The sequence below is a fragment of the Megascapheus bottae genome, chromosome 20 (genome assembly GCF_031878675.1).
Source record: "Megascapheus bottae isolate mThoBot1 chromosome 20, mThoBot2.hap1, whole genome shotgun sequence".
Taxonomy (NCBI): Eukaryota; Metazoa; Chordata; class Mammalia; order Rodentia; family Geomyidae; genus Megascapheus; species Megascapheus bottae.
In genome coordinates, this window is record NC_143528.1 from 37,362,602 (window position 1) to 37,377,809 (window position 15,208).

At 47.3% G+C, this 15,208-nt stretch overlaps 1 protein-coding gene across 1 annotated transcript in view; it reads left to right on the forward strand.

Moving 5' to 3' along the window:
* The window catches only part of Dock5 (dedicator of cytokinesis 5), a 134,117-nt gene that overhangs the window by 96,819 nt on the left and 22,090 nt on the right, over window positions 1-15,208 (forward strand). Inside the window, exons 29-38 of the mRNA XM_090353619.1 lie at window positions 2,466-2,560; window positions 4,158-4,236; window positions 5,411-5,511; window positions 8,190-8,248; window positions 8,574-8,728; window positions 9,955-10,040; window positions 11,312-11,471; window positions 12,206-12,246; window positions 12,781-12,871; window positions 13,955-14,074. Of these exons, the coding sequence (XP_090209745.1) occupies window positions 2,466-2,560; window positions 4,158-4,236; window positions 5,411-5,511; window positions 8,190-8,248; window positions 8,574-8,728; window positions 9,955-10,040; window positions 11,312-11,471; window positions 12,206-12,246; window positions 12,781-12,871; window positions 13,955-14,074 (987 nt within the window). The remainder of the gene's footprint in view (window positions 1-2,465; window positions 2,561-4,157; window positions 4,237-5,410; window positions 5,512-8,189; window positions 8,249-8,573; window positions 8,729-9,954; window positions 10,041-11,311; window positions 11,472-12,205; window positions 12,247-12,780; window positions 12,872-13,954; window positions 14,075-15,208) is intronic.

Genomic DNA, 15,208 nt, shown 5'->3' on the forward strand with positions numbered 1-15,208 from the left:
CACCCACCTGCCAGGTGCTGGGGCCCATGTGGTTATACCAGAGCTGGGTCGGGGCAGTGAATACTAGACCATAGGGCCAGCCTGCAGGCCTGCAGATGGGAGAGAACTAGGGTGAGAGTCCAGGAGGAAAAGACAGATGGCTGCTTAGGTAATGACTTCCTCCACAGGTGGAGAATGCCGTGGATAAGAACAGCTTTGAATTCCGGCTCTTCCACTTCCTTGTAGGAAATGAGAGGCAGGCAGCTTCATCTCACTAAAATCATTTCCTGATCCCTAAGGAAATACTTGCCTCGAGGATTAATGTGATTATCCATCGATAGTCCCCTGGGGAATCTCGGGCTCTGTGCTTCAAAGGCATATATAGAGCTAATGCCTAGGAAAAATACCTAGCTCTAATATATAGATCATGTTATATGTAAAATATTACATATAATGTATATATATTACATATATAATGCATGCAGTGAGATTATATATTATAGCTAACTCCTATGTTTTATATATCATCTATATTACATTATTATATAGAATATTCTAGATGTTATATAGTATATATGTGCACTATACTTTATTAGTGTAGATATTACATAACAAAACATTATTGATATTGGGCTATAAGATAAAACTCACATAAAGTATTTTATCAATTTCTTAAAAGATTTTTCTTGAGAAAGCAGCTACAGTAGGGATACTTCAAGTCCACAGTGGAACAGGGGCTATTCGACTCCTTAGTTAGTTGGGAAGAAAGCAGGCTGAGCCCCTGATCTCCTGGCAGCTGGTGGCATCTAATTAGAGAGAGCCATTGCCCCCAAAGTGTGGGCTAAGGCCTGAAGAGGCCACATCCTCACCATGAGCCTCCAGTTTTCGGTGGCAAAGCTACCAGCAAGGCCTGTTTGTCTGGGATTTTCTCTGTATTCCTGTCACTGTCTTCTGAGTAAGTCCCACACGAGACTCGGCAGGGGTGAGTCACAGGACCTCTTGTGATTCTCTGCTTTGTGACAGCAACTGTTAACTCAGAAAGTCAATTGGTATAGAATGCAAAACCAAGCATCAGGTATGGTGTCGAGCACGCTGCTGTTAAACCTTGTTGTTCAAACGGTGAGCTTTGGTTGGTTTGAACAAACGCATGACCTAGGGCAGTGGATGAATGGGTGGAGATGAGTGATGACAAAGGTGGATGGCTGGAAAATGGTCTCAGAATGGAGAATGTGAAGGCTGACTTCCTGGGGAATCCCAAGAAGAAATGAAAAACAGCAAGACTTGCTAGGCAACGCCACGCCCACCCCCAGTCAGAGCCCACCCCCTCTAAGCCAGCGCCAGGCCCACTCCTGGGCCACTGGGTGTCTGAAGGACTAGTTAAATTGACCAAGGACCCAGAAACACATTTTTAGAAATAGGGTGCCAGGCTGCATGCCTGTAATCTTAGCTACTCAGGAGTCTGAGACCCAGAGAGTAGCGATGTGAAGCCAGCTGGGGCAAAAAAGTTCAAAGCACTTAGTATCCAATTCACTAATAAAAAGCCCAGCAGGACGCATGGCTGTACTGGTAGAGTGCCATCTTTGAGCTCGAGGCTGAGCAGTTAGCAGGCCTTTGAGTTGAAACCCCAGTACAGGAGAGAGCAAACGCATACCCAGGCCTCCCGCCTTAAAAGTGCCTTGCTCTTTACAACTACACCTGATGACCAGACAGAGGTGAGGATCAGAGCGACAGAAAGCAGGCTGGGTTTTCATCTCAGATCCCACAGGCGGTGGTCTAGATTTAGCCCCGCTCTCCCCGCCCGCCCCCTAAAAATGGCTCCCAAATTTCAGCTTTAAGCTTCGGCCCCGTCTAGTCTTGAATTGCTCACGCGTCTTCCGGAGGCCCAGGGCTGCTGTTGCTGCCTGTTCTCTGCGTTGCTCACATTCTAATGGCGATAGTCAGCAGAAGCCACTGCTCCAGCCTCCTTTTCGGCCCGTTACTACAGGCCATTCCTACAAATGGAAGAATGTGCATCTGCTAAGTGTGTCTGTGAAGCTGTCCTTCTAACCACGGCAAAAACCTGAGCTCAGCTCATGCAAAACGTGTCTTCTCCCCACTGCCCGAGTTTTATTTTAAAGTACAGGAGCCATGTTTAGATAGCTCAGGTAAAGGCTAAAGAGATTAGGGCTGTAAACTTGGGATACAGAACCCTTTCCCCACCCCAGTTCTCATCCTGGCTCTCCTGCTTCCTCTTTCCTATGGCCTTCGACGCTTACTCAGGACGATTTTTAGCCCGTGTTTTCATTCCTCAGATTCATACAAGTCAAGAGCAAATCATATGACAGCTAGCTGCAAAAATGTACCTCGTGGTGCCTCAAAGCTGCATGGGAAAGGCCATTTGTGGGAATGCATTGTACTGACAGTGGGATCTTTCTGTTGTGCTGGAAGGCAGGCTGGGGTGAACTCACACACACACACACACCCCTACCCCTTTGTGTCCTCCACAGGATTTCCTCATGGAGACCTTCATCATGTTTAAGGACCTGATTGGCAAAAATGTTTATGCTAAGGACTGGATGGTCATGAACATGACGCAGAGCAGGTGAGATGCCCAGGCCACCAGCCCGCTGGCAGTTCACAGGGCCACGCTGTTAAGTCTAGGTCTGTAGCCTGAGGACCCTCCCACGTCCCCATCCTCCTTGCACCCAGGGAAGCCTCCCCCTATCCATCCCTGCTCAGCATCAGTGCTTTCATCCTGGCACTCCCCTGTGCTCAGCCTTCCCACCCTCTCCAGCCCCTCTGCTGTCACCCATTCTCCCTCTGGGCCATTCCGTCTCAGGCCTCCCCTCCCCATGCCCTCCCTCCCAGCCTGTGTGACCAGCATCACGTCTGCTGGCCCTCCTAAGCGCCTGTTCATGTTCCTTGTTGGAATGTGGCTAGATTTATGAACGGTAAGTTTCCCCGTCCACGTTAAAACCAAGCACCAAGCCACACCTTACCGTGGCTGGCTGACCGCAACTGTTTGTCAAGTAGGCATGAATCAAGTATGTCTGAAGAGAGCTTTAGAATTTTCCTTTTTTCTCTCTTATTTTAAAAATTGTTATTATATGTACAGAGGGGTGACAGTCACGTAAGTCAGGTAGAGATTATATTTCTTTCTGGACAGTGTCGCCCCTTCCCTTGCTCTCTCCCAGCTTTTCTTCCCTATCCCCTCACACAAATTGTATAGTTCTTCTTCTTTCTTTTTTTGCTTTATTTTTTGTGGCGAGTAGGGGGACAGTTCTGGGGCTTGAGCTCGGGGCCTGGACACTATCCCTGAGCCTCTCTATGCTCAAGGCTAGCACTCTACCACTTGAACCACAGCACTATTTCTGGCTTTTTTGTTTATGTGATACTGAGGAATTCAACCCAGGGCTTCATGCACTCTACCCCTAAGCCACATTCCCAGCCCTATTTGTTGTTATTATAAAGGTGAGTACAGCGTCTTCCATTCCCTCCCTCTCTCTGTCCCTCCCTCCTGTCTCCACTCACATCCCCCCCACCGGAAGATATACCAGTGGGTATACCACACATAGTTCATTTTCAGCATGGTATCTAGTGAGTGACATTGCTGTGTTCGTTCACCTTTGTCCCTCCATTTGTTCCCTCACCCCACCCTTTCAAAGACAGATAAATGAACAAACTAGACAAAAAAAAACAAAAACAGCAACAAAGAGAAACACCTCCTTTCCATTTCCTAGAGTTCACTTTGATACATGTTATTTTATACGATCAGAGGCACATGGGCATTGCGCCTTTGTGTTCTTCTTCTTAGAATTTTCTTAGTGAGCTACATAAGGCGGGTAAGTCCATATGGTCCTGATACCCGATTAGAAAACCCTTCCCACCTAGGCACAGATGAAAGAAAACATTGCATCAGCAACCCTAGACTATAAGAGACCTGTGGGTGCAAATTGCTCAGTCACCCAGTCAGAGGTGTGTCCTCAGCTCCATCCCCAGCCAGAAAACTGCCGCAGCCTTGAGGCTCTTCCAGACCTTAGAGGACACTGAGTGTCCTGGTGCTGCAGACTGCCCAGCCGCTGGCCTCTAAACATTCTGGCACATCTTCCTGGCTTTTCCCGCCTGCTGCAGTTTCGATTCGTGGGAAATGCCCCCACAGGCACAGAGTTGCCTTCCCCAGCCTGTCCCTTCCTCCACAGGGTGTTTCTCCGGGCGATCAATCAGTTTGCTGACGTTCTCACGAGACGCTTCATGGATCAGGCGAGCTTTGAACTTCAGGTGAGCCAGTGACACTCCTGGCACTTCCTGGGAACGCTTGCCAGCCCTCAGAGGATGACTCTGAAAGGCAGGGCAGCAGCTCAGCTTTTACAGATGACAGGGGCTTTCACGATTGGTGTGGGGAACTCAAGCCTCAGAAAGCCACATCACTGCTCTGTTTGTAACCTTGGCTGGTATTGAGCGTGTGCGGCGCACGCACGCGCACACACACACACACACGCACACACACACACACACACACATATTGTACCAGATGGACACAGCCAACATGCCCTACCTTCACAGGGGTTCAGTAGTGAGGAACTGGGCTGTGCAGTTCTTTGACAGCTCGTCGGTCTATTTTTCCATGATGCATTATTTTTTCACTGTTTTTTTCAGTGGGTAAACAGCTTCATAACATGGCTGGTCCATGGCTGACTGACCCTTAATTCTTCTTCAGAACTTTCAGATTGTTTTTATTTTTCCCTTCTATTATATAACACTTGAAGAGCATCCCAGTTGTAAATATTTTTTAACTGTCCACAGTTATTTTATCAAAAAAAAAAAGAATCCTGAAAGTATTTTCTAGTTGAAAAGTTTGGCCAAATTTTAGGGCTTTGGATACAGAATGCCACACTACCTACTATAAATAGGTGCGGTTCTCAGAAGCTGTTGCCCTTTATCCCAGAAATAAAGAAAAATGTAAAGTTTGGATTGTCTACGTATGTGTGTGTATCTCCTAGGGCTTGAACTCAGGGCCCGGGCACTGTCCATGAGCTTCTTGCTCAAGGCCAGCGTTCTACCACTGGAGCCGTAACACTACTCCTTGACTTTTTTGAATGTTCACTGGAGATAAGAAGCTCATGGAATTTCCTACCATTCTGGCTTCAAATTGCAATCCTAAGGTCTCAGCATCCTGAGCAGCGAGGATTACAGGCATGAGCCACTGGGACCTGGCTAGATTGCCTTTTTTTTTTCTTTTAACTAAAAGAAAGAAAAACGTAAGACCTGAAACTCTCAGGATTAATAATTGAGACCCAAGAAAGAGCAAAGAGTTCTATGAAGTGTATTTATTTTTCTCCTTAAGTCCCTAATTGGTGACTTTCTGCCATGTGTGTGGCTTTTTTTTTTTTTCTTTACTCTTACTAATGGTATTTTCCACTTCTTTTCTGCCCACCCAATTAATCTTGAGCAGCTCTGGAACAATTACTTCCATTTGGCCGTAGCCTTTCTTACCCATGAGTCCTTGCAGCTTGAGACCTTCTCACAAGCCAAACGCAGCAAAATTGTAAAAAAGTAAGTGTGCCTTTAAATCTTGGTGACGATTGGCAAAGTGATTTGACTGTTGATTTTCAGCAATATTTTTGGTGTCATGGATACCAAATGGTACCAAATGGCATAGTAGATACTGCTATTCAGTGACATGGTGTTATGAGGTAAGTCTTAACATAGTCACCTGGGAGACTGCAGATTCAGTGTCCTACCCACCACCCCATCAATAATCACCTTTGTGAACTCTACCTGGAAAGGTGCTGGCTGCCACTCCTGTGCCAGGAGCTGCTGCCCTCTGCTGACCGATCCTGAAAATTGCAAACGTATCATCTCAATACCAAAGCCAAGTCCTCTGGCCCCACCCTAGTCACCCGGTCTTTCTGTTCAGCAGAAAGTAAGATTCTAACATAATCTAAAACTACGCCCAGGGCATTACATCCTGGGAACTGGCTTGGAATTCAGATGCAGTTACGCACAAAGTCGATGAGAAGTTTAAAGACCCTGTGCATTGTGTTCTTGGGTATATTTCAAAGCTAAGGGTCTGAAAACTCTTAAGACTACTTAAAAAACATTAATAACTTGGGGCCAGGTGTTAGCATGTAATCTTAGCTACTCAGAAGGCTAAGATTTGAGGATGCCAAGTCTGCCTGGCAGACAAATCTATAAGACTTATCTCTTGTTAACTAGCAAAAAGCTAGAAGTGGGGGACCAGGAGAGTAGACTAGTGGTAGAGTGCTTGCCTACCATGCACGAAGCCCTGGGTTCCATTCCTCACTACCACATACACAGAAAAGGCTGGAAGAGGCACTGTAGCTCAAATGGCAGAGCGCTTGAGCAAAATGTGTCCAAGGACTGTGCCCAGGCCCTGAGTTCAATCCCCAGCACTGGCAAAAAAAAAAAAAAAAAAAAAAAAGCTGGAAGTGGAGCTATGGATCAAGTGGTAGAGTGCCATCCGTAAGTGAAAAGGGAAAGCAAGAGTGTGAGACCTGAGTTGAGCCCCAGTGCTGGCACAAAGTAATAATAATCTCCTGAAGAGCCCTCTGTGGTAATGCATGATGACCCTGGTCCCGATCCTTCCAAAGCTGGGACGGTCAGATCATGAATTCAAGGGCAGCCTGAGCTGGCAAAGAGTTTGTTATTGGAAGTCTGCTAATTTTTAATTCATTTTCCCCTTTCTGAGATATCTGGAATTCTAGGAAACTGCATTTCTTTAACTGGCTCCTCCATAAAAAAATTTAAAAACTTAGGTTGGCAACTAAAATAGTAAGATTTCTACTTTAAAGGATAAAAATATCACCTATTTTGTAATTTCTCCAAGGGGCGGGTATTGAAAGGTACTGGTTTTCAAGATGGACCTTTTGATCTCCTGCCTTCAGATACCTTAAGTAGCAGTACAGCTTGTTTAAAGGATGGATTTGATATTGATTAACAATGTAAGTGACAGGTGACATTAGCTAATTGAAAGTCTGATGAGAAGAAAAAGGCTAGTTAGAAATGCTTCTGTCATGAGTCAAAAGAGCACAGGACTGACCAGGAGTTTGGCCTAGTGGTAGAGGGCTTGCCTAGCATGCACAAAGACTCAGGTTCGATTCCTCGATATCACATACACAGAAAAACCTGAAGTGGTGCTGTGGCTCAAGTGGTAGAGTGCTAAACCTGAAAAGGCCCAAGGACAGTGTTCAGACCCTGAGTTCAAGCCCTAGGACTAACAAAAACCAAAAACAACAACAACAACAAAAGAGCTCAGGACTCTGACCCACATAAACTGTTGTGCATATGGCACAGCTGAGCTACAATCTCAAAAACAAAAGGTAAGCTGTAGATACCATAGTGATGCGTTTTCACCCAGAAGGCCAAGTACAAGGGCTCTGAGGAAGGCAGTATGCCCTCCTCACCTGTTCACTGGCACAAATGTCATTTGGTTCTTTGCTTTGCAGCCACCCGTGTTTCTCTCTTCCCCACTTCAGCTAGCCAGGGGATGTCAGATTAGCTCCTTAGTTCTTGCTCGGCTTTGCCTTTGGTTTCTCCTGCTATTCAAGTCCCCTGACCTTCTGTGTGGCTGCATTCTCCCCTGAGGCTTAACGGTGACCCTGCCTTCCCTGGGACCCGAGAAGGGGACTGTTTGTGTGTTATTGATGTTTGTCTCAGGGCTTGGCTGCTGTCCCTTCGCTGTTGTGGCTGAAGACCGGCACTCTCCCTCTTGAGCCACAGCTCCAGGTCTAGATTTTTGTTTTCTGTCTGGTAGTTTATTGGAGATAAGAATCTCATGGACTTTCCTACCTTAGCTGGCCTTAAACTGCAATCCTCGGGTCTCAACTTTCTGAATAACAGGAATTCCAGGCATGAGCTGGTCTTACTCCCTTCATCTTGGATGCCCCTCATATCCTCCACCAATAGAAATAATTTGGGGACCAAAATGTACCCAGATTAGACATGAACAGGCTTTCTTTTGGTTTTGGCTATTATTTCTGGTCGGTTGAGGAATACGATGCCATTCACATTGTGTTAGGTGTGCGGTGTAATCAAGAGGATTTACAGGACAGGGCAGCCATGCTAGGTATGTGCAGATAGGAGTGGTTGCTCTGCCGGGAGCTCGGGCCCCGGCAAGGGTTCCTGGAGCCCGTCCTGTCCGGCCTCCAGGGATGACTGTTGAGTGGAACTGGTTCTCACTGTGGATGTTTTTCTCCATTCTGATCTTCTAGATACGGGGACATGAGAAAGGAGATTGGCTTCAGGATCCGGGACATGTGGTACAACCTGGGTGAGTGACCTTGGCCTGGCCCCATGCACCCCCGCGATTAGCATGCCACCATGCTGCAATTGCTTTCGTTCCGATGACCGTGGGATTTCCTTGCACCTGTGCCACTCTGAGAGGTGATTTCTAGTCTCGGCTGGGAGCCTCCATAATACACTATCTTTTATCCTGGCCTCACCTGACCAGAGTATAGCATTTCAGTAGCCACCTTAAATGGCGGTGGTTCATCCACAGAAACTCGCAGCGTTGGGCTCCTTATGGAGGAAGATTGGAATGTGTTCTTTATAGTGAAGGGATATTTTTTTAATAGCCTCATTTACTTTCGTTTCAGGTCCCCACAAAATCAAATTCATCCCATCTATGGTGGGTCCCATTCTGGAGGTCACTCTGACCCCCGAAGTGGAGCTCCGCAAAGCCACCATCCCCATTTTCTTTGATATGATGCAGTGTGAGTTCAATTTCAGTGGAAATGGCAATTTCCATATGGTAAGGAATGGCGGGGGCTGCGAGCCCGCCGATGTGTTAGCGCCGCCCTTGCTCCCCACTTCCCTGTCGACATGGTGGAGCAGCTGTGGACAGTACAGACCACTCCCTGGGCTAAACACTCCCTTCCACGCTTTTTGTTTTTTTTCTTTTGGTCAGTTGTGGGGCTTAAACTCTGGGCAGTTCAGCTCAACCTCTTGAACCACAGCACCACTTATGGTTTTCTAGTGGTTAACTGGAGAGAAGAGTCCCCCAGGCTGGCTTTGAACCTCAATCCTCAGATCTCAGCCCCTTGAGTAGCTAGAATTCGCCTGGCCACATTGGATTTTGTAATGTAGTTAAAGCCTCCCTCTAGAATTCTGTCCCTGAGACGATGTGGAAGGGTTCTTTCTGCTTTGTGTCTCTCATAAAGCAGCTGGTGCAAGTTAACTTCGTGTGTGTGTGTGTGTGTGTTTCTGTGTGTGTCTGTGTCTGTGTATGTCAGTTCTGGGGCTTGAACTCAGGGCCTGGATGGCTCTCTACCATATGAGCCACAGTTTCACTTCCCATTTTTTGGCAATTAATTGGAGATGAGAGTCTTATGTACTGTCCTGTCCCAGCTGGCTTTGAACTGTGATCTCTTGAGTAGCCGGGATGACAGGCATGAAGCCACCAGCGTCTTGGCTGACTTCATGCATTTAGTTGAATGCTGCACGCTACAAGACCACATTGCCTGTGTCCTTTCCCTGCCTGTTTCTTTATCACCAACGAATTAATATTGAAAAAGATTTTGGTCTGAGGTTCACCACAAACCAAGCAATCTCATTTCGAAGACTAAGATCAAAAAAAAAAAAATAAGATATAAAATGAGAATTCTGGGGTTGGGTGTGGCTCGAGTCATATAGCACCTGACTAGCAACATGAGACCCTGAGTTTGAACTCCATGCCAAGCCCTCCAAAAAGATGATTGCGCTGCTTTTACATGTATAACTACACTACAGGACAACCAAAGCGAATGTAACATTTTTGGTTAGTTAGTTGGCTGGGTTTTGTTTGATTGTTTAGTTGGTAGTCCAGGCTGACATTGAACTCACAGCCCTCCTACCTCTTCCTCTTAAATGCCGGGATTCCAGGCTGTAGTACAGGATCCATGAATGACAGAAGTGGGTTCCGCCCCCATGTAAAGGGGTTGGGTCACATCCGGGGATTGCATACTATCGGAGCGTGGGGAATGTTGCCTCTTCTTGCAGTTCGAGAACGAACTGATCACCAAGCTGGACCAAGAGGTGGAAGGGGGCCGGGGAGACGAGCAGTACAAGATTCTTCTGGAAAAGCTGTGAGTATCCCAGAAACAGACCTTGAGTGGGGCTTTGTGTCCTGGTAGAAGGAAGCGGGTTCTGTCACCCCTGTCGGCAGCCTCAGGGGTGCTGGCCCTGCCAGAGTGTCCTCAGCAAGGCTGTGGACTTTGTGGTACAGCGCTGGCGTTGTGTATCTGCCCTGGGTCTGGCCCGGTCTGACCTGGAGAATGGAGCAGGTGGCAGACAGATGCGCAGAGCTGCCCTGCCATTTTGCCCAGTGTTTGAACTTCTGACCTTGAGCCACAGTGCTAGTAACTCTCATGGTGTCCAAGGAGCCATTTAGAAGAATACAAAGCGCTCCAAGGTCCACTTCATATTTTACTTCTTTATTATCCCTAGGTAGTTGTACGAAGGAGTTGCCATTAAACAGCAGTTTATGAATGCAGTGCATGTTCATCCATGTCATCCTCTCCAGATTCCCCCCTCCCCTCCCAGCCCACCCTTTCTCTTGCATTTTTAATTCTGTAGGCTGTACTTTGAATTCTTGACCCTCCCCCTTCTCCTCTACACTGCCTGCCTTCTCCCCTTGACTCCTCTACCCTTTTTGAAGACCCACCTCCTGGTGTTTGTTTTATTGCACTTTGATTTTGCCTTTCTAAAGAATTGCAGTCAGTGTTTGCAGTCTCCCTTGAATCTATTCTTACTTCAGGATTGTTTACTTCAGGACTCCTCAGAGCTCTGCCCAAAGGGAGAGAATCAGATCAGAAGTTGGGGCTCTGCCGCCTGTTGACAAATCTGTGTCTCCATCTGAAAAGTCCCATTTTATCTGAAGGACAGCATAGCTCAGGGTCCCAGGTCTCTCTGGGTTGGACATTATTGGCCGGAAGTTTTGCAGAATGTCCATGAGATAAATGCCCGGCTTGGAGGAGAATGAAGACAGGAAGAGGATCTTTGATTAACATAGGCCTGATTCATGTAGGCAAAGATCCTCCTCTGGTAATCACAACTGGAAACCCAAAAGCCCACAAACGCAAGCTGACCTTCAGTCATGGACCTTGCGGGCCCCGTGTCTAAAGTGCATTGTGACGGGAGGGGGGTGAGGGAGGAGTGGGAGTCACGTCCCAGACCACAGGAAGGATTTGAGTACCAGGGATGCCCGTTACTGGGACAGTGTGTGGGGCTTACCTAGCGTCCTGTGTCATTGGGTGTAGCGCCACCTGCTGTTGGGACCTCGTCAGCGCACACCAGCCAAGTAGGCTTGTGATGTAGGGGTAGAACGCAGGCACCTTAGTCTCTGCCTCCCCTCCAGGCTCCTGGAGCACTGCCGGAAGCACAAGTATCTGTCCAGCTCCGGTGAAGTCTTTGCCCTCCTGGTCAGCAGCCTCTTGGAGAATCTGTTGGACTACAGAACCACCCTTACTCATGACGAGAGCAAGGAACACCGCATGAGCTGCACCGTCAACGTGCTGGTATGTGGATGGAAAGAGAGAGAAACAGACAGATGCATGCCTGTACCACCCCTCCTCCTCCAGAGCTGCCCCAAGCTCCCCTCTAGCTCCTCACAGATTCAGGGGCACCGGGGCCACTGTTATGGAGTCTGTGCTGCTGAGATGACTAGAAAGCTGACTCCGCTTTGGACTTAGATGCCAACAGCTGCGCTGTAGAGCTGGAGGATACATTTGGAAAATGGGGAAGGGAAACAGCACCCTAGGCATTCAGTCCACTTTTCCATAGACCATCCTGAGCCTGCTTTCCTGTCTTGCTTCTGTGTGGTTGCGTTAGTGTCAAAATTGGAGGACAAAGCGAGCCGCTTAAGAGATGAGTGAATGCAGTGCTCATGGCGATAGAACCCTTTGGTTTTACCTATGGGGCCATAGACCTCAGCAAAGCGGTGACCAGGGCGTCCCCTGCCACCTAGAAACCAAGACCCTCTCACCACTTGACTCCCCAGGAAAACAGGGCGAGCAGGCAATTTTAGGCCCCTTAGATGATCTCCAAGACTTATTAGAGGCACGATACCTCAGACAAAAGGTTCTTCAATTTACCTTGCTTATGACCCAGCACTTCCTTTTCTTTTGGGGGGAATTTCCTTTTGGAAAAAGTGACAGGGTTGAAAAGCAGTGATTGTGCTGTGGCCGTTTTTATGTCCGGCTTATCGACAGCCATTCATTTACATTGGAATTTTGTGGCCCTTTCTTGGCAGAATTTCTATAAAGAGAAGAAGCGAGAAGACATATATATAAGGTAAGCTGAAGGAAATGTCTCGCTTTAGGTATTTTTTATGTTGCGGTGATATATTGTTTGAACAAGCAAATCCTTACCTTCCCAGCCTCACATTTGGTTCATGGAGAAGGAGCCAAGTGGGTGGTGGACACACCATTGGTGTCATGGGATAGGAGGATTCCATCGGGGTTGAAAATTAATCCACTATGAAATCTTGACCTGGGATCCATGAGTCCCTAAACAGGAAATGAGATTGTACATCAGTGTGGGGGGAGAGAATCCCTGGCCTCCCAACAGGATTAAAATCTGAAAAGGAAAAGCACTTCTACCTTGAAGGGAGAGTAGATGGAACACTGGAGCCATGGAGTCACCGGGCAGATGATCCAGTGAGCTGAGGAACAGGAAGTAATGGAGGCCTTCGCCTCTGAGAAGTGTTCCTGTGAACTAGCACTCCCGGGGAGGGCAGGGAAGCAGGCCTGGAGCTGATTGTGGGATGGGCCCAGTGCAGGGTCTCTTCCGGCTCCCCATGGCCCCTCCATCCACCCTTCTTAACAGATACTTGTACAAGCTCCGAGACTTGCACCGAGACTGCGAGAACTACACAGAGGCCGCCTATACACTCCTCTTACATGCCGAGCTCCTGCAGGTGAGTTCTCAGCACAGCTGGCAGTCCTGGGCAGACCAGTGCCCTGTGTCACAGTTCCGTCCTGGGGGACTGAGCTCTGTGCTGATTCCCACAGCAAAGAACCTTCATCCAAGAATATTCTCCCGCCTTTGTGATAGCCACAACACTTTTGCCTTATCGCGTTATTTGAATAGCCACAGCACAACCCAGGGCCTCGTTCAATTGACATTGTAATTAAGGAATTAAAACACATATTGATTAATATGCAGACATCAATAAAACTGCCATAAAAATACTTTCCATAAGTATTTTTATATACTTATTTTTACTTACGGAAAGAGTATATACTCTCTCCGTAAGTAAAATTATGGTATGATGTAAAATTATGGTATGATGTATATATATATTCCTATGTTGCAAATAATTTATGACTTTTTTGGGGGATTACTAGTCTTGGGGCTTGACCTTAGGGCCTAGGCTCTGGCCCAGAGCTGTTTCACTCAAGACCAAGTCACCTACCACTTGTGCCATCGTTCCATTTCCAGCTTGCAATGAAAGTTCATTGGCAATATAAGTCTCACAGAGTTTCCTGCCTTGGCTGGCTTTGCACCAGGATCTTCAGATCTCAGCCTTCTGAGTAGCTAGGATTACAGGCGTGAGCCACTTGCACCCAGCTAATTATGACTTTCTATCCAGCGGTGTAGCTGTCCTGTGGTGTCAGGTAGTGTTTCAGTGGAATGCCTCGTGTCACGAGGAATATGAAGACAGTATGACAGGTGGTTTTACCTCCTGTCCATTTGGACACTCATGTCAGGATGGCACTACGGCAGTACAGGCTGGCTCAGCAGCCTAGCTTCAACCCCTGCTTTCCCGGGAGGCCTTCAAGTTGGTCTGTGTGGCGTGGACCCATACTTGCTTTAGAGGCATGTGGGTGTGTATGCGTATATAATCTTTGTGTCTTGTAAACAATATAAAACATGATACGAATGGGTCAAATTATAGGCATTTTTTTCCTGACTTTTTTTGGTCTTAATTTTGATCATGTTTGTCGTTGATAATTTAAAATGTGCTGTGACCCCTGTACTGTATTTGTGTTTTTTCCAGTGGTCGGACAAGCCCTGCATGCCTCATCTGCTCCAGAGGGACACTTACTATGTTTGTACCCAGCAAGAGCTTAAAGAGAAACTCTACCAAGAAATCATATCTTATTTTGACAAAGGCAAGGTGAGTTGTGGCTTCTTTGCTAAGGGGACCAAAATATCCCAGCCAAATGTCACCCACTTCTGCTGCCAGTTGTATTGTGATGTTTTTTGGATGATTTTCGGGTGCTTTTCTAACTTACATCTTCCAAATGACCCTAATTATAATGAGGTAGGTATTATCTCTGTCGCATAAGTAAAGACATTGAAGTGCAAGTAGAAGGTATATTTGTTGATACTTTTGGTTTTGGTTTCTTTACTTTGTATCCTTTTAAAAATAATGGAGAACTTCAAAGCACTATTCGTATTGATTTATCAGTTTGTGCTTTTACTTGCAGAAATAAAAGCAGAAAAATTGTCAGTTTTACCCATTAGTTTTTGTGTTTGAGTGCCTGGGGCCTGGTACTTGCTTGGCTTGCCTCCCCCCCACACCCTTCCAGTCCTGGGGCTTGAACTCAGGACCTGGGCACTGTGCTTGAGCTTTCTTAAGGCTAGTACTCTACCACTTGAAGCATAGCACCACTTCTGGCTTTTTCTGTGTATGTGGTACTGAGGAATCAGGCTTTGTGCATGCTAGGCAAGTAAATACCAGTAGGCCACACTCCCTGCCCTGCACTGACTTTCTCACAGCCGGCACCCTAACACTTGAGTCATGCCTCTAGCGCCACCGTTTGTCTGGTTAAGTGGAGACAAGAGTCTCAAGGACTTTGCTGTCTGGGCTGGCTTTGAGCCACGACTCTCCAGATCTCAGCCTCCTCAGTAGCTAGATCGCAAGAGGGTGCCACTGGTACCTGCTTCTGTTAGTTCTTTCTTGTAAATAACAGTGACAAACCTGTTACCTAGGAACATAAATCACACATAGATTCCAAAAACGACTGTATTTACCAAAGCACTGGTGGTACACATGGCCTTTGAAGTAGTGCTGAAGCCGAAGGCCGCCTCTGTATTCACACCACTGTAGTGCCGCAGGCCGTGTGGCCTTTGGAAAGTGCCACAGGATATTCGTGAGAGAATGGCATGGACTAAGATGAGTAAGGCGAGGAGGGTTGTAATGGCCACTGAAACTTCTTGGGCCCCTACGTGGGTCTCTGAGGCCCTCAGGGGGCCAGGAGCCACCTTGGGAGCGGCAGGGTGCCAGCCAGGCTCCTCTCTTAGGGAG